Raw genomic sequence first — 20651 nt, forward strand, 5'->3', positions numbered from 1 at the left:
CCTACAGACGTGTCCACAAATTCACCACACAGGCATGTCCACAACTGCTCTTGGAGCTTCCTGGGAATTCCCCTGGCTACTTATGCTTTGGCAATGTTTGAAGGTCGTGCTGGGTTAACGCCTTATGTATCCTGAGATCTGGATTTTAGCATGATGGTATCAGCACAGAGGACTGACTGCAGCTGCTCAAACCTCATGCAACAAAAATTTCAGTTTGCATCACTGAGTTATCACATAAAATGGAGGGATGAATTATCAGAGTGCACTGAGTTAGGGATGGTGCCAAACAAGGAGCCTGGAACTGTTAGGCAGAAAACCTTAGATTCTTAGTCAATGCCCAGAGCCAGAAGTGTTTCACCTCACAGATTACTTCAGCAAAATTCAAGTGCAAAGACATAATTCAGTATTTCCAGCAGAAATTATTTTTCTTCTGTGAGAAGGTAACAAATTACATCTCACAACACATGACTGGATCAATGTATTGCATTCTTTGCTTTGCTAGACTACATGATGATATCCTGGAACACAGAATCTAAAGAAGTGAAATCAGCTGGCCATCACTGCAGATGAAGTGTGTATTTGTAAACAACTACATTTTGTACTTGCACAAAAAAGACACTGCAATCTACTTCTGGTGTTTTAGGGCATTTATGTTTCCGTTAAATGTTAAGATATTATTTAACTCAGGATGCTGACAAGGAAGAGAATCTCTGAAAATGCCAATCTACTTACACACTCCTGACTTTCCTCTCATGCTTCTGAAAATCTCAACTGCATGTAGTAATATTAAAAAACACTTTCTTATAAGAAAGTGTGCTTATGGAAATGACAGTGTAATGAAATATTTGCTATCACTCTAATTTTTACCAGTTTGTAATTCAAATAAAAAGGTTTTTACAGGCTTGTATAAATAAACAGTGCAGCAACACAGAGCTCAAAGTGTCTTCTATAAATGTTCTGAATAATTTCCTTCTAAATTTTAACTCAGTCATTGTACATTGCATAACTGAAAAAAAGAGATAGATACAAGATGCAATGAGGACACTTCACCAAGAATTCTGTCTGTCTTAGGAATTTCTGTTGACTACTAGATCCTAACAGAATTTAATTCTGCTAAAATCAATGGGTGTTTTACTATCAGCTTCAATGACAAGGATATAAAAAAGGAATCATATTCAAATAGAACATGGAAGGCTATAATAAAATTTAATTAGCTGCACCCATCAGGGCTTGTACTAAATTAAGCACTGAACCTATAATAAATAAGCATGAGAGCCTAATGTGAATAAGCCAACAATAATAGGAAAGCTGTATCTTTTGTTCTTTCCTTTTGATTTTGAAGTACTTCTCTTGTAAGAGTCAACACAGGACAAAATGAAAATTACCAGGATGCAGCAGATAGTTCTCTCTAAAACAGAACAGATGATGGATGTATTCTCCAATTCTGATTTAAAGGCACAGAAAAATTCACAACAAAAGAACAACCGGAAATAATCACTGTATTCTGCAAAAGTATTCCAAACCCATATAATCTCGTATTTCATACAAATCAAAGGATATTTAGGAAAGTGAGTGTCCTTTACACAGTTTGAGAAGTCCAAATAAAACAAATAGGTTTACATTATCACTAAAAAAATTCACATAATTTTCCAGAGAAGTATGGTAATAACCTACGTTATGTTTTTCACTGTCTTTCTGATGAAAAGATGAACTCTTACACTGCAATGTAATTATCTTTCCCAACTCCTACTTCACAAATATTGCACCACTCCAACTTTTTTCCTCTTTTACTTACTTTGGAATTCAGTATTGCTCAGAGTTCTCTTTCAATTATTCTACATTTGTTTATTATTTTAATGCACTGAAAATCTGCACAAAGAGGAGTTTCTACTCTCTCTCTACTCTACTCTCTCTCTCTCACAAAAATTATATTCCACTAGAGTCTGGCAACTTAATTACTGTGTGTTTTGGATTAAAACACAGAGTTACAGCAGGTAGATGAAGGAAGGTGTCTATGTGCTTATGCATGTACACCCTCTTAATTTGTAAACAAGAATTAAAAAAAACCCCCAACAACTCCATAACAAAATCTTCCCAGATTCTCCCAGCTTCTGTTAAAAATTATTTAAATCTTAAATTCTTTCCCTTCATCCATGATTCTGAAGACTGCTGGCTTTGTCTCTCTGCTCACATCCAAAATGTGTAGTAGTAGTGGGAGACCACCAGAGGAAGACCCTGCAAGGGCAGGGCTGTGATGAACAAATGCTGTGTACACCATGCATCCATAAAAACCACATGCAACTCCTGACAAGACAACTGCACAGTACATAATAGCCCAGTAACAGAGTTGAACTGAGGTCAAGCCTGGAATTACTGATTTTAATTGTCTTCTTCTAATTTTTTTTATCCTCCTGGCTTTTTTGTATTGTAAGATCACAAGTAAGTTGTGTACATATTGGTTCTGAATAAAACACTGAAACATGAGTTTATTGTTTCTCATTGTTGGAATTTCCTAGAGGAAAAATATTGCCAAAACAATTTAATAGCGTATTCAAAATTAAGAGTGCATTTTGACCCAAGTGACTATAAATTAACCTAAAAAAAAAGAAGAAAGACAATAAATTCTTCATTTTCCAAAAAAATCAGGAAAATAACTGCAACAAAAGAGCATTTCAAAGAGTCAGTGAACAATACTGAGAAAGCATGTCTGCTAATCAAGGTAAGGACAGCTCATTTGGAGGAAAGATTTCCACAGCTTGAGGCTGGAAGCTTTGTGTTTGGAGAAATGTGCTGCAAAATATTAAAATATTTGAATGTCGGTAATTTTTGATTCACCTTCAACAAAACCAGGAGAACTGTATCACTCAAATGTGAACCATTTCACTTCTCTTAAGATTTCATGTGATTTCAGTGAAGCAAGACATGTTTCCTGTAAAGCACTTGAATGATGTGTTTTGAATTTGTTTCAAAGGTGAAGCTTTTCCCAAGATTCCCACATTGAGGACGGTCCTCATGCCTCACAGTGTTGCTCAAGGCTGTTGCCAAATATCACAGTACCAATTGTGACAACCACGGGAGAAAGGGGAGTTTTCACAATAGGAATTGTGCAATCAGATTAGCCAGTCCAAGGAGGATTATAGAGATGTGAATAATCAGTGCAGGCCACGTCAGCTGCCCAGCACGGTGCAGGGAGATCATGTAAATGAGTGATGGATATACGAACACAAAGGCCAGACCACATGTTGCTCCAGAGTACCTGAGGAAAGAGGGGATGAAAAAAGAAAAAAAAAGAATGAAAGCTTTGCCTTTATTCTTATTTCTTGTTGTCATTTCCCCCCACCAAACCAATGAACAATCTGGATGAATTCTGACTATCTGCAATCGCTAACAGAAACATCAATTTCCGTTCCTTACTGACTTCTACCTCCTTCACCAGCACTTAATTACCACCCTCTGTGTTGTCCAGCCCCCTGCTTGCTTGTACCTGCACTCTGACATGGCTCTGTCCTTTCAGTCACACCCTGTGATGCTGTTGGGGACTAAATCCCTTACTTAAGACTTGATGTTTCTACTTTCTTTGGAGAAATTTGTCAACATGCAACAGAAAGAGTCTGGACAGTGCATCCTCTTTTACACATCCTTTATGGTCAGAACTGCAAACCTCCTTGCAGCCCAGCCATCTGAGAACACATATTAAAGTATTTAAATATAGAAATGTTCCTGAATCTGCAATTCTTATTTTAATTTATAAAATTCTTATTTAATTTCATTTATTTAATGAGCTTCTAGCAAATCATTCTTCAGATATAAAAGGAACAACATGCCCTTCTGGTTACATGATCAACCACAGCAAGTGAAACATTTAACTACTCTTTTTCTAACCCATCCCTTGCTTACAAAAATGTTCTCATTATTTTCACCTACTAAGCAGCCAAATGTTATTAAGTAACAACATATTTTGTTTCATATATTTGAACATTCCCTTCCAAGGAATGATCAGTCTAACTAGCAAGCATGCATGTTAGACTGTAAAAGGACAATTTATCTGCTGGAAAACCACTGTTCAACGTGTTTTGTTACTATGCACATTATAGACAAATTAGGTAAGCACCAGTTTGCAAACAGAGATATGTATTGCAAAATGTTTAACCAAATTAGGCATCGGGAAGAAATTCTCTCCTGACAGGGTGCTGAGACATTGGAATAGGTTGCCTAGGAAAGTTATGGATGTCATGTCCCTGGAAATGTTCAAGGCTGGGTAGGACGGGACTCTGAGCAACCTGGTCTAGCAGCAGGTGTTCCTTGCCCATGGCAGGAGGTTGGAACCAGATGAGCTTCAAGGTTTCTTTCAACCTTAAGGTCCATTCTAGCATTCTAAGAGTCTATGATGACAATTTACTTGACCATCTCTATTACTGGAATACAAAAAAATTTACTACAAGAAGAGACAGAAGAAAAAGAGGAAATGGGAAAAACCCTCAAAGATCAGCCACTGAGCAAAAGAAAGTTATTTTGCTACTTTGGTCAGACCCAAACCTGCCATTCTGGTTTTGTAATTGCAGATTTCGGTATTTTTAAACACCTCCCTCTCCTGGTTGCTTTAGGAAAGATGCAAACCAAGAATAAATGACAATGCATATAAATATGTTGACGTCAAACATAGTAAAGTAAGAGTTCCTTATTATTTCCTCTAATATTTTCTAATTATAGAAATCCTACCTTTTCATCAACATAGTAAATTTAAGATATCATTTAGAGACACGCTGATGCCACTTGCTTTCTTGGATTTTTATTATGGACCTTCAACCCAGGTTCCAATGGTCTTAATACAAAACAGAAACTTGAGAGAAGAACACAGTAACAAAGCAACTTTTCTTCTGGCACCATACTCTTTTATGAGTACAGTTACAAGGTCCTAAAGTACACCTCCAATAAAACTCAACCACCTCAGACACAGAGGCAGAATAACAGATGTCAGAACTTTGCCAGCTGATTGTTTACACACCAAATCGTTATTTACAACTTAAGAAGGCATAAACTTCACAAAATATAAAGGTATTATTAGTGCTCTTTTTCAGTATCAAGACACAAACATAGTAACACCACAGGGAAGCTCACTGCAAACAAACAACACTCACCTTATGATACCTCCTATATTTGGATAAAATCTTGCCATTGCTACTCCAGCTCCTACAATGGCTAGGTTCAGGATAAGCACATGGAAAAGGCTACAGGAAAATGAGGAAAGAGTGTTAACATCTGTTATATTTATTACAAAATACCACCACTGTCCTTCATTTACTCTAATATTTAACTGGTACACGAATGGTGTTTTCATTTGCATGACTCACTCTATTAAAGCTAATTGATTTCACAGCAAACATGTCATCTACTGAATAGTCAGAATGCCAATTTCTAAATATCTACTATTTTGACTCAAGATATTCTTAAGGACTAAAAATGTGCAATTTGGCAATTCTTACAAAAAACATCATACATGGTACTCAGCACTCAAGTATTTCAGATGGACATTCAAATACCAAAGAAACAATACTGTATAACTTAATTCCCACAAGAAAGAATTAGCTTGTTCGCAGAACGATCTGAATTGCTCAAAGTCAACTAATGGAAACCAGAAGAAAGGCAAAGACGCATCAAGTGGAAAACATTACAAACACTATTAAAATTTGAACTCTACTGCATTTTGATAGAGGACAAACATTTAAAATGCTAGATGTCTTATAGTACATTAACTGTAATGAACTTCCTTGCTCCTACCCAATTTATGCTGAATTTTTTTGCTGAATTTGTTTTTACAAATAATTTCCCGTTGCTTTCCTTTTGCATTAAGGATGAGAAAAAACCGGACATTTTTTATTCTGCAAAAACAGGTTTTAATGCACCAGACAAATTCAGTGCAGAGCACTGTGCAGCACAGAGCTAAGACTCAGGAAAGTATCACTTTTCTTTCGGGAATATGAAATGTTGGCGTATTTTAGCATAAGGTAAAGTCAGGAAATAGAAAACCTGTGATATTTTGGTCACACAGCTGTTTCTATGAAGGGAAAAAAGAATTTTCACAGAGGAAACATGCATATACTTACAGGTTTTGTTTATCCTTCTGGAGGATATGATTTCCTAAAATATACAAAACCTGTAAGTCAAGGCTAATTTTTTCTTCACTGTAGAAAGTATGTGTATTATGGAGGATCTAACTAACAAACTTTTAAAAAGTGACAACTTCCACGGCTATACCTGAAAGGCTGCCTGCCAGTTTCCAACTTAGGAAGAAAGATTAAAGACATAAAACAGCCTCATTAAAGTTCAGGGAAATGGAGGTAATTAAAACACAAAGGAATAATTTAAGCTATGGACTTTTTTTAACCTTCAATCTTTTAACATTTATTTTAAAAAGACAAAAAAATTCTTCAATTTTGTACATGACATTTTAACAGTGGTGCAAGAGGTGTACATTAGAGATGAACAACTGCAGTGAGACTACAGCAGCTGTTTAAGTTTTTTCTGGATATAAATCTGGTAAGACCTCATGAACAAAAAATAAAATCCCAAGAATCAGACTTCTTAGGGACCAAATGTGTACACCTTCTCTAATACTGCTAAGGAAAGCCAGTTAACTGACCTGTCCACAAAAAAGTGTCTGCCATGAAAAACTACTTCCTCTCTCCCTACACATGGCAGATCACAGATCTTACTATCACACAACTGAAGCAGAAAGCTTATGGACACATAAAATGACAGTACTTCTTCCATTCTCTTTTTGCTAAGATTGTTTTTTTTAGCAAGAGGGACTAAAATCAGGGCAGGCTGACCAATTCAAAAATGTTCTACAAATTTGTGTCAGTTCAGAGTATTTTAGCAGAAAACCTGAAAAATCTCTGAAGTATTTTATTCTGGCATGCTTTGAAGATATGATTTTGTTGTTCAAAGCTGTTGTTTTAAAAAATTACTTCTAGATTCTTTTAAATTTTGAAAGCAAATAGGAGTGTCTGTATCTTTGGTGTGAAATGAAACATTTTTCAATTTCTTGATATGGGAAAGGATTATTAGGTTGAGGGGGGGACAATGTCTTCTGGCTCATTTGAAAACAATGGTCCTCAAATGCTGAAGTCTCCAAAGCAATTCAGTACTTGTGGAGTAGTGCTTTGCAGTTTTCTCTGTCAAGATTAATCACATTCCTCAAGAACAATACCAAAATCAGCAGGTCTGAAAAGGTTTTGCACCTATCTGTTTCAATGTGAAAGATTACACTGCACTTCTTCCCTGGAACATCCTTGCTCCTTTCTTTATCTTTTGAAACAGCCTGAGTTGTAACCATGACAGTGGACAACTGGTATTTAACCAGCAAATCCTTTCTTTTACCTAGGCAGATAGTCACAGCTCAGCTCAGCTCATCTCCAGGATGAGGAAAAAGTCTTGATCTTTTTGGAGAGAAAGGCAGTACCATTTACCAAAAAACCCCCTACTCTTCTGAATTAAGTAAAATCTGGTACCTAGGGCTATAAGTAGCTACATTATTTGAGGCAGTACATTTCTTAGGACTCTAGAGCTCCATGCAGGTGTGTTCCAGACAGGACAAGTATTTCTTATAGCCTGTGACATTTCAATAAGTTCTGAATTGTTCAGGTTTAGCCTGACACTGGCTTACAGTAAAGTTAATGCTCACAACACACTGCAAAAGGACAGCCAGGAAACAGCATTTGGAGGCAGGGGAAATAACCACACCATTGTTTATTACAATTATATGATGAAAAGTATTTAGAGGACATTAGAGATTAGAAAAGATTTGGCCTGTTTGTGCTTAATCACCCTGGTCCCATACAGGTGTTAGAAATGGTGTAACTTTCGTCATCATGGTCAATGGCAGCAGAGCTGGGCGGCCCATGCCGGGGCTGGACTGTCTGCCTGGGCAGCCTGGGTAGGGCTACTGCTCTGAGGCACAGGTTGGGTTGCCTGAAAGAGGCTGTAATTCACAAAGGAAGCACACCCATGGCAAGTCTTCTGTCCTCAGTCTCCATACTCTCAGCTGGGCAGTTGAAGATTCTAGCTCTTTTCTACAAAGGGAATCACTGCTCACCTGCAAAAATCCTGCAATCCCACAAAAATGGTAATGGAAAGGAGAAGGGAAGAAGATTAGAAGAAAACGCAAGCTATCTCCTAAGTCTTGCTTTTTTCTCTGCTGGCAAGGTTAACCTTTCAGATTGACAGAGGGGAGAAACAATCTTGTATGCCAGAACATTATTGAAGGGCTGGCTCCATCAAGTTCTCTCCCACTGAAGTCACTGAACAGCAGTGACCATATATATCTAATTAACTTTGGCATCCTCAAAGTAAGAATCATGTCAAAAACAGTGAAACCAAACCCTAGCACAGGGGAAATTTTAAGACAGAAACTGATTTTAAATCCCTTCAAGTTTTAAGTTCTCTCAGAAGTTTGAGACTCAGCATGGAGTCACAGGATGAACACACACAATAAGGGAAATTGGAAAGCAAGGAAAGAAGAAAATCAGGATCACCCAAGTAAGAATATTTGAGAGGCTTCTGTATCTAAAAATGCATTTTCTTCCTGGAAATCTCACTCAAGTGACATTGGTCAAAAGACAATGAATCACAGCCTTTAAGAGAAGCTAGGCAGAAGTCAGATGAAGAGCAGACAAGCAAACATGCATGCAAACAGAAGAAATGTATTTCATCGCATCAGAAGACATATGTTTGTGGGAGAACTGGCAGGTCTGCTGGGCTACCATGTAGTAAAAGGATGACAATCATTGAGGAAAGCTAAGTGATTTTTGTCTATCAGCTTATTTAAAGTCTCAGAACAGGAAAGATGTTAAGAAGTTTAAAAAATCATCTGATGAATGTTTAAAGCACTTTATGCACACCATATAATTAATCAAGGGAATCTCTGTCACAAATATTACTGTAGGAAAGAGCCAGTAACAATAATAAAAAATTGGCTTTCTGTACATATAAGAAGATCCAGAGTCAAGCAAGAAACAGCAGATAAAGCACATGCATCTGGCCCTAAATCAGATGTTAAATGACGCCATTACAAACATATCTCATTTTAGAAAAGAAAGCAATTACCCAATACACAGAATTTTGGCCTTCCTTAACAACACCAGGGAGAGCAAAGAGAATGAACAGTTCCTTGGGTTTTGTCCCAGTACATCACTTTCCCTGTTGTAATCTGTTTACTAGCATACATTTTGCAAAATAAAAGAAGGAATTAGGATGTCTTCTCTCATTTCTAAATCTTTTGTAGGAAGTAGAGAAAGGCTGAAGGATTTGTGGATTGAGTGCACCCTCAGCATCAAGTTGTGTATGGTGCAGGGGACATTCTGGACGGAAGGGATGGCATCCACAGGGACCTGGACAGGCTTGAGAGGTGGGACCCTGCAAACCTCAGGGAGCTCAGCAAGGCCAAGGGCAAGGTCCTGCACCTGCATTGGGCAATCCCAGGCACACCCACAGGCTGGGCAGAAAAGTGATCGAGAGCAGCCCTGTGGGGAGGGACCTGGGGGTGGTGGCTGGTGAAAAACTCACCATGAGCCAGCAGTGAGCGCTCCCAGCCCAGAAAGCCATGGGAATCCTGGGCTGCATCCAAAGCAGCACTGGCCAGCAGATGAGAGAGGAGTTCTACCCCTCTGCTCTGCTCTGCTGAGAGCCCACCTGCAGCACTGCATCCAGCTCTGGGTTCCCAGCACGATGACAAGGAGTTGTTAGAACAAGTCCAGAGGAGGGCCAGGAGGTTGGTGAGGGCTGGAGCACCCCTGCTATGAGGATGGGCTGAGCAAGCTGGGGCTGCTCAGCCTGGGGAAGAGAGGATTGTGGGGACCTCAGAGACACCTTCCAGTACCTGAAAGGGCCTACGGGGAAGCTGGAGAGGGATTCTCTGACAAGAACTGGAGTGACACGGCAAGGAGGAATGTCAGGTACACTCTGAAAGAGGGAGATTTAGGTTAAATACATGGAAGAAACTCTACTGCAAGGGTGAGGTTTCGCAGGAAAGCTCTGGATGGCCCACCTCTGGAAGTGTTCAAGGCCAGTTTGGATGGGGGTCTGAGCAACGTGGTCTAGTCAAAGCTGTCCCTGCTAATGGCAGTGGGGTTGGAACAAATGAATTTCAAGGTCCTTTCCAATCCAAACCACTCTATGATTCTCTGTGATGATGCCTGCAAGAAGACTACTGTGTCTAGCACATCTACACGTGTCTTTGAGTTTAAGATAGGCAGAGACAGAAGTCACTGATACAGGTACAGTATTCTTTCTTAGAATCAAGGATGCTTTTGCTCTCCTTCTGACTGTTGGTAGACAAGACTCCCATTTCCTTTCAGATAAGCCATCTCCCACTGTTCAGCTTATGTCTATTGGGAAACCTGGAGGAAAAAAAGTTACATATTGTCTGTTTAAGCACTTATGTTTGGAGAGGCTGAGCTGCTTCATCACTCAAGAGTATGGGTTAGTAGGATACACTACAGGTACACAGCACAGAGTTGTTAACAGAAAAACAGCACTACAGAATAAAAAGCATGACACAAAAGAGATGCAAATCAAGTCTTCAGACAATAAAAGCTCATTTGAAGACGAGTATGCAGTTTCTCATAATCATCCAGTTATAACTCATGGTTTTCCAGAAAAAAATAGGATATTAACCATGATGCTACTTTTGGTAGAGTTTGCCTTTGATTAGATAAAAAAATCTAGACTATAAATTCCAAACCAGGAAACTAGTATCTTGGTGCTTTATTATAATCAGTTTCAGATAAAGAAAAAGGGGTAAAACCCAGAGAATGAAATTGATCTGAGCAATACAATCACACCCAGGAAATAAAAACTATCTGGCAGCCCTGTAAACATGTGTGAGATCAAGCTATTTGCTTTAAGTTGCATCCATACAGATTTCCATGGACTCCATTTATTAACTTAATGGGTATCTGTTAACTCCACTCACAGCAGCAGCAGGAACCCACACCTGAAAATAACTGCTGATGTGAAGAAGCCTGGCTTTTAAAATCAGTGAGCTTCCATGTAAAGCACCCAACAGCTTAAAAATGAAGATAGGAAAATTTCTAATGGAGACTTTGACCGAAGGAGAAGGTGTTTCTGTTACGGGTTTCTGACTTTGTTGTCTGACTTTTTTGGCAGGAAAATTATAGTCAGAAGGCAAATTTACAACATTTCTCTCACCTGCAAAGAAAACTTAATATAAGAAGGATGCATGCATGAAAAGATATGTGATTTAGCATATAGAATCACAGAGTTAAACGAGGCTAGCTTGCCAACAGAGATCCTGCTCTTTGCCTCCTTTTTCATCCTTTGGGCTCACTACTCACACAAAAATTTTCTCCAGGCATATGACCCAGGGTATTCTCCTCCATATATTCGCCTTATACAGAAAAATCTAAGAGATAAAGCACGAATTTGTACAGATCAATCTTCTTACTGCCCAAGAGCTGTTAGCCCTGATTAATGAGGATTTTGAGAAAAGATTCCAACTATATTCAACTATTAGTAGGGTGCTCATTTTCCTACACAAAAAGCTACAGAAATTAATATTTCCAAGTAGGTTGTTCAGAGTGAATCAATAGGCTCTCCAGTAAGATATCAGTCTATGTCAATAAAAGCAAAAGCTTCATATTTGTAAAACATATCCCTACAAAATCAGCTCTGGGGAAAACCGAAAATACGGAAGTTTTTCCTAGAGAGGTCATAAAGTGCTACTAAAGGAGATTTGTCATCTTAGGTGACTGGTGAGAACCAGTCATGAAGACACACTCAACAACCAGGCAGTAAATCTTTACTATCCTCCCACAGACATGTTCTGTGCTTGCTACCAGCCTCCAGCAAGTCTTCACTGCATAGAAAAATACAAGGGCTGACCTTGTAAATGCACAGAAGCCAGAGCCTGAAGGTTAATTCAGTGATTTCTGTGCTGTGTTTGAGACACCTGGGATGCCAGAGAGCAAGAGAGCCCATCAGCCAGAATATGCTACCTTATCACTATAAGTTGGAGAGACTTGTATGGCTTCCTAGAAACCATTTTTAACTTCTCAGAAGCTTTAAATACTTCACTACAAGGAGTCTTAAAACAGAGTAAATTTAAAAATGAGTGAAGCTACCCACAGGACATCCTGGAGACAAGAATGAAGCAAGCATCTGCATCATCAAATCCGTCATACCACAAAGGCTTAAAACAGCAAGCTGGAATTAACCTGAGAAGAGACTGGCACAAAGCTGTAGGTTCTAGGAGAGCCCATGAGGGAAATGAAAACCATTCTGGTCAGAGAGTAACTAGAGGGAGGAGATAGGAAAAGGCATATCCACATAATATAGAGGACAAGATTATTTCCCAGTGGCTGTGAAATCCATCTTTAGCACTTAAATAAATGGCCTTGTTTCCAACAGTAACTTGCAGCAGTTCCTAAAAATCCCAACGTTGAACTGCATACAATTCTGAGTCAAAAAAAGCAGGCATTTATTTCACTGCCTAATTTTAGGCATTCAGTTTCTAGAACCTATTTCAGGATTCAGAAGAAACCTGAAACTTGGAACAACATCTCTGCAGACCTAAACTGTTGATGCCACAGAGGAAATACACATTGCTTTCTGAGATTGTTTTTCCTTTCCTCCATCAACAGTAGTTCACAATACAAAATAAGAAACTTGGAGATTAATGGCAACTTCTCAGCTGTGACAAATTCAGTACTCCAGTACTCCAAATATAAATGTCCTAGGTTTTATTTAAGAAACCAAACTAAAACTGAAATCTGCATCAGCTCTTCCCTGGAGTACAGACACTGTACAAATGCAAGGGTGTGGCTCATCTCTGAAATTAGCATGTGAAAAGCTATTTTTATAAGCATAGCAGCAGCCCAGATAGCACAAGTAACAACTCACTCAGCTATTAGCTCTGTTTAAAAACAGATGGACGATTACTAATCAGGCACGATCAAAACAAAGATGGCATGCTGAAAGGTTAGTATTTGGAGTATATATTTTTCACAGCTTAAGGATTGCTAGATTAAATGCTCCTGGACTAAACATTTTTTTTCCCTGTACAACTTTTGTCATATAATTGCATAACCCAAAGGGAGTGTGTTGACAAAATTACTATTTATTGATAAAAGGAAGAGCTAAACTAAAAGAACCCCCCCCTCCCCCATTCTGCTCTGGCAAACTGTAACAGTCCTGATCTGCAGGTGTGCCCATTCACCCTGACTCTACAAACTCTGTGAAACTAGCTTATGAAATGAACCTAATGTACAAAGAAAATCCCCAAAATCTAGCCAAGTTTCTGACAACAGAAAGCCAGTTAAGCAGAGTGTGCCAAACTATTGTCAAGAAACAGACTCCTTACCTTGGGTAAGCACTTCCAAAAAACTGTCTTAACAGCTGGACTCGCGCCAGATAGCCCAACAGTGGGTATACAGTCATCATTTGGAACAGCAGGAATATTCTTGCAACAAACGACATGATGTCATCACTGGGAAAGTTATCTAGAAAATTCTAAACATATAAGTAATGTTACATATCAATGGTGGCTTGTTTACATATATCTGCTGGGTTTCAATATCTATGTGCCAGAAAGAATGGGACAAAACCCAAACAACTACAATTGCTAAATGAACTCCATAACATGAAAAACCCTCTCCCTCTTTTACAACTGCCTTGCCACATAATAACAACCAATTTTTGAATGTTACTAAGCTGATGTCAGTGTTAATGCTAGTATTACATAATGAACTGCTTTCTGATCTTCTGAACATCTTCAAACAATGCAGGCTGTGGAAAGGCCACCTGACCTTTTAGGCAGATGGATTCATATGCTCCTTTTATCTATCATACCATAACTACTTATTAAAAACAGTTACTTAGTGAGTAAAACTGCATTACATACAAATGAGTAAGGGATCATACACTACTAGTGGGAACATTGAAAAAGTATTATAAGATTTAAACATCATAGAAATATACAAACAGCTTCATAAGTACCTGAGAGAGCTAAGAAAATAAATGGGAAGGAAATCACTCATTACATGTTATTTAAATGTGGATTTCATCCTGTGAAATTATTTCAGGTGGTTAAAAAAATAATTTGTTTAACAGTGATACCAGTTCTAACTAATCCACAGTCAGAGGAAGCCTTTAAATGCCACCTTATTGCTAAATATTATGCCAGAGCTATAGAACACCTGGCATAACATGGATCCCCCACTGATAACTGCTATCTCTGAAGCAATTTAGGGCGTGGAAATCAGCTTTGCCTAGAAGCAGATAAAGAGTTTTTGGCCTTCATAGAGTATTTCATGTGGTGCTATTATCAGAAGAACTCTGCTGGCAAGGCTCACCAGTGTCAGACTCCAGAGGTCAGACTTCAAACGTAACTGCAGTTGGGACTCCTGTCTAAACAAACTTGCTTTCACATTCTATTTCTTCTGGAATCCCAAAGAGTCACTGCACACACTTCTCAGGATTAAAAAAGCTAAAGAAATGAAAAGCTAAATTGTTCACTTTTTCATTTTGGTCCTTCATCACTTTCACAGAGTATTTATTATATGTTTGTTTTTCACTGAAATATTGGGAACCATTTGTGAATATAAATGAGATAACACAAGCATTACTCATCTGTTCGTGGTAGTGCCCATAAGGTGTCCCACCAACTGACCACAGTCTAGCACAGATGCTCCTGCCAGGGTGAACCATGAAGCAAGAAGCAGTAGCTGGGGTGTTTTTATTGCATATTTATTAAAAGGTTATGGACAAGTAGGGTATCTTGGCATGTATTAGGAAGAGCACTGCCAGCAGGTTGAGGTGGGTGATCCTGCCCCTCTACTCAGCCCTGGTGAGGCACATCTTGAGTGCTGTGTCCAGTTCTGGGCTTCTCAGTGCAACAGACATGGAGCTCCTGGAGTGGAGCCTCCAGCTCAGGGCTACAAAGATGATCAAGGGACTGGAGCATCGCTCTTACAAGGAAAGGATGAGGGAGCTGGGCCTATTCCTGTTGCACCTCATCAATGTATACAGGCATCTGAAAGGAGGGTGCCAAGAGGATGGATCTGGCTCTTCTTGGTGGTGCCAAGCAATAGGACAAGAGGCAAGGGGCAGAAACTGATGCACAGGAAGTTCCAACTGAAGATGAGGAAGAACTTCTTCACAGTGTGAGTGACTGTGGACTAGAACAGATTGCCCACAGAGGTTCTGGAGTCTCCCACACTGAAGATATTCCAGAACCATCTGGATGCAATCCTGTGCCATATCCTCTGGGATAGCCCTGCTTGAGTAGGGAGGTTGGACTACATTACCCACTTTGGTCTCCCAAAAAAACCATCTTGTGATTCCTTGAAATATATACTACAGTAAAGTATCTCACCTGTTCAATACATTCTTTGGATAATGGTGGAGAAGGAAAAGATGCAAAAATTATCACTCCAACATACAGGTATGTTAGTCCAACCAGGAAGTATGCAATAGAGAGGTCTCTCACCTGAGGAATAACAAGATTTTATTTTGGCCAGCACTTACATACAAAACCAGATCAAATAAAAGCCTCATAATAAGATTTCTATTTCATGTATTACTGTTACTTTTATATGCATTACTTTCTTATGTTTACAACTATCACTTGTACATTTTTATTTTTACTTCTTACTACTTGGATGGAGACTTCAGACCTGGTTCTAATCAGATCAGAAAGCTTCAATACTCAAAGTGGACCTAGACATGTATTATTTATCTCTCAACATACAAAAAGGGCACCATGAATGACATATGCCAATAGATGTAGCATGTTATTCCTGATGCATAAGTATACACTTGTTATTAAAACAAACAAGAAATCCCTTCTACTTTCTTACATTCAACTATTCCTAATAAGACCCTTGGGACACTGACACACAGAAGGCCTAGAAAGCCATATGTTAAATTTCTTGTCATGAATAAAATCTTGCAGTCAGACATCAGTCTACCCAACTGCAGATGTAATACAAAGGAATTTAATCAGAGGTTTTAAGGAAAGAATGTTGAAGCTAGGGTCCTAAATCCACACTTAACTACACTACATACACTTTAGTACGGATTTAAACCTAAACTTCAAAGTTCAGTTCTGAAAATTCTGGCCATCTTTTTAAGGTATATAATATATACAAGTGTTTTCCACTGCACAAAAATAACCACACGTTTATTACAGGAAAATGACTGGCAAAACTAATTAAGTACTTTATGAAACTAGAGAATTCACATATACATCAGACTGATCTCACAGCAATGTACTTGTTGAGTTATTCTTCTACATAAATTACTTCCTTTGGAAATAAAGAGGGAGACCATTTGTTTCTAGTTATTAGCTAACTAAATCCTGTGTAAGCTTTGTTACAGTACAAAACACTCATCACCTTACAGAAAACCATTTGTTCAGCTGCTGCTAATCATCAGCTTCTTAAAGGATTACTAGTAATGTTTCAATACATGACCCTATTTTCCCAAGACTGAGAAGCAAGTCTTACTAGCCCAGGCATAGCACCAAATTATTAGGATTATACTGGTTTCCAGACCAGGATGATAATTATCACCTTCAGCCAGCTCACTGAACATGAGCAAAGCTTCCTCACATCTGTGCATGGGAATGTTTCCCATAGTGCTTCTTCACACTATCTTATTGACAGAAAAACATATCCTACACCATTCCAGGCTCTGCCAAGGGCAAGGCAATCCCTGAGGAAATTATAAAATACTAGATTTTGAGTTGTGAGAGAAATTCAAATAGAAGCCAGTTTTTTGTGAAAGACGTGGAATCTCCTATTCATTTTGCATGTTTTTGGGGTAGAAGATTGCTGTCTGATGAGGAATATTATTTGCCTTTTAGAGGCTGATGGGAAAAAGGAATCAGCGTGATTTGAACATGTTCCAGGGTCACATTCCAGCCATCAAGCTCCCAGCAGCTGCACACTTCTAGCTGCAAACTCTTCCTTCTGCTGACCAGTTAAATGCACATGGAAGATGATTGCCTAGACTTCACTCTCCTCATACTGGCCATTGAGTAAGGACTATCAACTTTCATCAGAAGTGGAGCAGTAGCCTTTTCTTTAAATTATCTGCAGAATTTCTTCTTGTGACATGAGAAGCTGTACAGATTTTTATATATCATCTACACCTTCAAAAGCACTAGTGCCCACCCACTATAAGAACTATATGAGCATCCATATTTCTTGCAGGTATTTATCAGTAACTTCCATTAATTGTAGGACTCAAGAGACACAGTAACGCGGTTTTGCAAAGAGCTGCAGACTCTCATCTCTTGAGGACAGGACTTGGACAATTTTTCAAAACACATCCAGTGTGTTCTGCACATCTTAATGCACATCATCTGCCAAAATCTGCTTTAAGTCTGGTATTTTAGGTGTAGTCCTTGCACATAAAAACAGTATAGTAACTCACAGTTGTTATTTGTACTCTGCCTACACATAAATTCTAGAACCAACTGTAAAACTATTTTTGCTGTGATGGGTGCATGCAGTTGTGAGGGCAAGAAATGTGAAATAAAATTCTTACTGCTTCCTTTAGACATGAAAAATGGTAGATAGGTGGTGTGCTATTACCTCTAACAGGTACTTGCACCAGTACTAACCAGTTCATGTTTCCAGAGTTCTTAAGGGTGTATGCTTTAATCTGCACTGAAACTAAGCGCTGAGATAATTTTGATAATTTATTTTCATAGCATGTAACACAACAGACTATTTTCTCCAGGTGTTGTCACCATAGAAAGAGCACCCAGATTTTGATCTGAATAGCTATTAAAAAAACAAATAGACAACTTGAAAACCTGGATTTATTTTTTTCTCAAACATCCATCAGGTCCCTTCCAAATACATGCTTCTGTGTGTAAGATGGTTACCTCTGTACAACAACATGAGTTTACATAACAGGAACATCTTTTGATTAATGTTCATTATTCCTCAAGAGACCTGGGTTCACTCCCTAAAGACGTTGCCAGTACTGTTTAGACAGCATAATTCCAGAAAATAATCAAAGGACACATGGGGAGAGATAAAAGGATTATTTTAAGTAAGAGCAATAACTACACTTTTTTGTTTTAAATTTGATACTTGAGGCATTTACATTCACACAAAAGCAGACATTGCTGTGGTGAATGCTGCCTAAGCATAAGAATATAGCAATTCTTACAGCCACAGCTTAAGAATCAAACTTGTAGAAAAAACAATGTTGGAAGCAGGAAGTATTTGTAGAATCACAGTGGGAGTCTCCAAGTAAGTATCTAAGGCAACATGCAGGTCACAGTTCATAAGGATCATAGCCTGATACCTGCCAAATCCTTCTCAAATACACCTGAAGGCAGATTTTCAGACAGAGCTTGGAGAGCAATCTCCCTGCGGTGACTTCTGACAGGGAGCTCTCCTGGTCAGATCCACAGAACAAAGAAGTGGTTAGAAGTGCTGCTGGAAGAAGAGAAAATTGGGTGATCAAGGCCGGCAGCAGCAGCAGAACAAAGGAAGAAATCAGGCTCCTAACAAAAGGATGACTGTGGAGCTAACAAAGACAGCCCTGAATGCACAAGACATTGTATCACATCCACAGACCAGTCAGTATTCAGGTGCTGGCCAGACTTGCAGCAAGGGATGTGACATGGCACAGAGGAGGCTCTGTGGCTCTACGGACATTTCTTACATGGTGCTGCCACATGGTACTTCCAGGCCTTGATCTGCCTGCTGAATGCCATGGAAAAAACAGCTCACTTCCTTCCTCAGTACCTGTGAAAGCTACTTTGTGGAGTTGCTTCTTGGATGGAGAAGCCAGTATCAGTGCTTAGTAATGATTACCACATTTGAAATACCTTTTGATTATCCCATTTCAGATTAGTCCCTTCTCAAGAGAGATGCTGACTCCCTAATATCTCAACAGGACTTTGATCTAGATCATAAAAATGAGTCCACCTGCTCGTGCTTCAAGGACAAGTAGTAACATTTAACTGGGTGACAAAAATAAGTACTTCACCAGGATGGATGATGCTGTGCATAATTTTGGCAGGAAACAGAAACCAATGGTATGGCACCATCAATGGAAGCTCAGTCTGTTTACAGGGAATAAAGTGTTTCAATACTGCAGAAAATAAGTACCATTTACAGCTCCATGCCTTTTGCAGTTAATACCTAGAGAAAAAACATCTCCCCATTCACAGCCTTTCTCCCAGGTATATCCACAAACAACTGTCAGGAGACAGCACTAGCTTATTTATGCCTGTAGATCATGGTGGGCTTGTGTAGCATCCATAGTGTTGCTCAGGGAAACTAATCACAAACACTAATCAGAAAAAACCCACCAACCAAAACTCACACCTACATTCCTTTTTGTGGCTGGGTTACATTTCCTATGCAATTTGTTTTTGAGCCATTTGACTGACACTGTACAAAGACTTATGCTGATAAATACAAGGAGGCAGCAGCAGTGGGAGATGAGACCAGAAAGGTAAATTCTGAACTGCAGACTAAAAACCTGCTCACAGGGCTGTGCTGCTGACATGTGGCTTACTCTGGTGCACTGCTCTTCTCTTCTCACACCCACACCACTGTACAGGAATAGCGGCCAGAGCACTCCTCCCCCATGTGTATTTTAGCTTTGGGCTGTGATGCACGCCTGTGACCAGAATGGAAGCTGCTATTGTTTTGAATTTCTGACTCCATAAGAGGAATGTTATTGTTTGTCTTACTCTTCTCCAGCTCCCCAGAGAGTTGTTCTATGACCTCTAGTTTCAGTAAGTTTTGCTCAAGACAAAAGCAGTGCTTTTCCAGCTTGCCAAGTTCTGTGCCTTTTGACAGAACACTGAGGGAAGTGCCATGTTAAGAGGTCCATCAATAAAACAGTGAAGTTTTTATCCATGGAGTTATGTCAGTATCACCCTATCAGATACTGAGAGAAGAAAGCGTCTTGTAAATATATTGGAAAAACCCCCATGACTTATGACAGAGGGCAAGACCCCTATATATATGGAAATCTCCCACTTAGTCCAGCCGCTTAGTGACATAATCACAAAACAGCTCTTCAAGACCACAGGTACTTCATTAACATTTGCAAAGCACTTTTGAGACCTAGGTGAAAGGCTCCTGTACAGCTACAAAGAGGAAAAGCAATCTCCAGCCAAATAAAACTACTACAAGAATTACAGAGATTTGTTTTCCTTTTAGAAATCTTTCCTGCCATATTTCAAAGCTGCCCTTTCTAAGAAATTTGAACATTCTTCTGCAATGCAGAGTTTTGTCAAGGGCTTGAGATCCATGCTACGGCTGACTTGGAAATTCAAGTTAAGCTACAGGAAAGGTATTAGAAAAGCTGATTCAAATGCAGGCAGCAGTTTCTTCCGCCTTCACACAGGAAAAGCAAGCTAAAGAACACTCCAGGTGCTGCTCTTTGCATCTGATTACTTGCTCCGATGTAAACAGAGGGGGAAAATACACAGGAAAACCTTGAAGATGGAATGAGGGTATTAGCATATAGACCTGACTGCTGGAGATCTACCCTTTAGAATTTGAAAGCCCCAGTTAAAGAGAAATCTTGCCTTTCTCCACATCATAAGATTTTCTTAAGGAAATCAAGAAAGAGCTTATTTAGCTTTCTTTGTC

At 39.1% G+C, this 20651-nt stretch overlaps 1 protein-coding gene across 3 annotated transcripts in view; it reads right to left on the bottom strand.

Moving 5' to 3' along the window:
- Window positions 1–1488: 1488 nt before the first annotated feature.
- Window positions 1489–20651, bottom strand: part of SLC38A9 (solute carrier family 38 member 9) — a 45394-nt gene continuing 26231 nt past the window's right edge. For all 3 annotated transcript variants that reach the window (XM_064736482.1, XM_064736481.1, XM_064736483.1), the window contains 4 exons: window positions 15392–15505; window positions 13379–13527; window positions 5139–5228; window positions 1489–3256 (listed from right to left, as the gene is read on the bottom strand). In XM_064736482.1, the coding sequence (XP_064592552.1) occupies window positions 3091–3256; window positions 5139–5228; window positions 13379–13527; window positions 15392–15505 (519 nt within the window). In that variant the 3' untranslated portion in view covers window positions 1489–3090. The remainder of the gene's footprint in view (window positions 3257–5138; window positions 5229–13378; window positions 13528–15391; window positions 15506–20651) is intronic.

This window comes from Zonotrichia leucophrys, chromosome Z, assembly GCF_028769735.1.
Source record: "Zonotrichia leucophrys gambelii isolate GWCS_2022_RI chromosome Z, RI_Zleu_2.0, whole genome shotgun sequence".
Lineage (NCBI taxonomy): Eukaryota > Metazoa > Chordata > Aves > Passeriformes > Passerellidae > Zonotrichia > Zonotrichia leucophrys.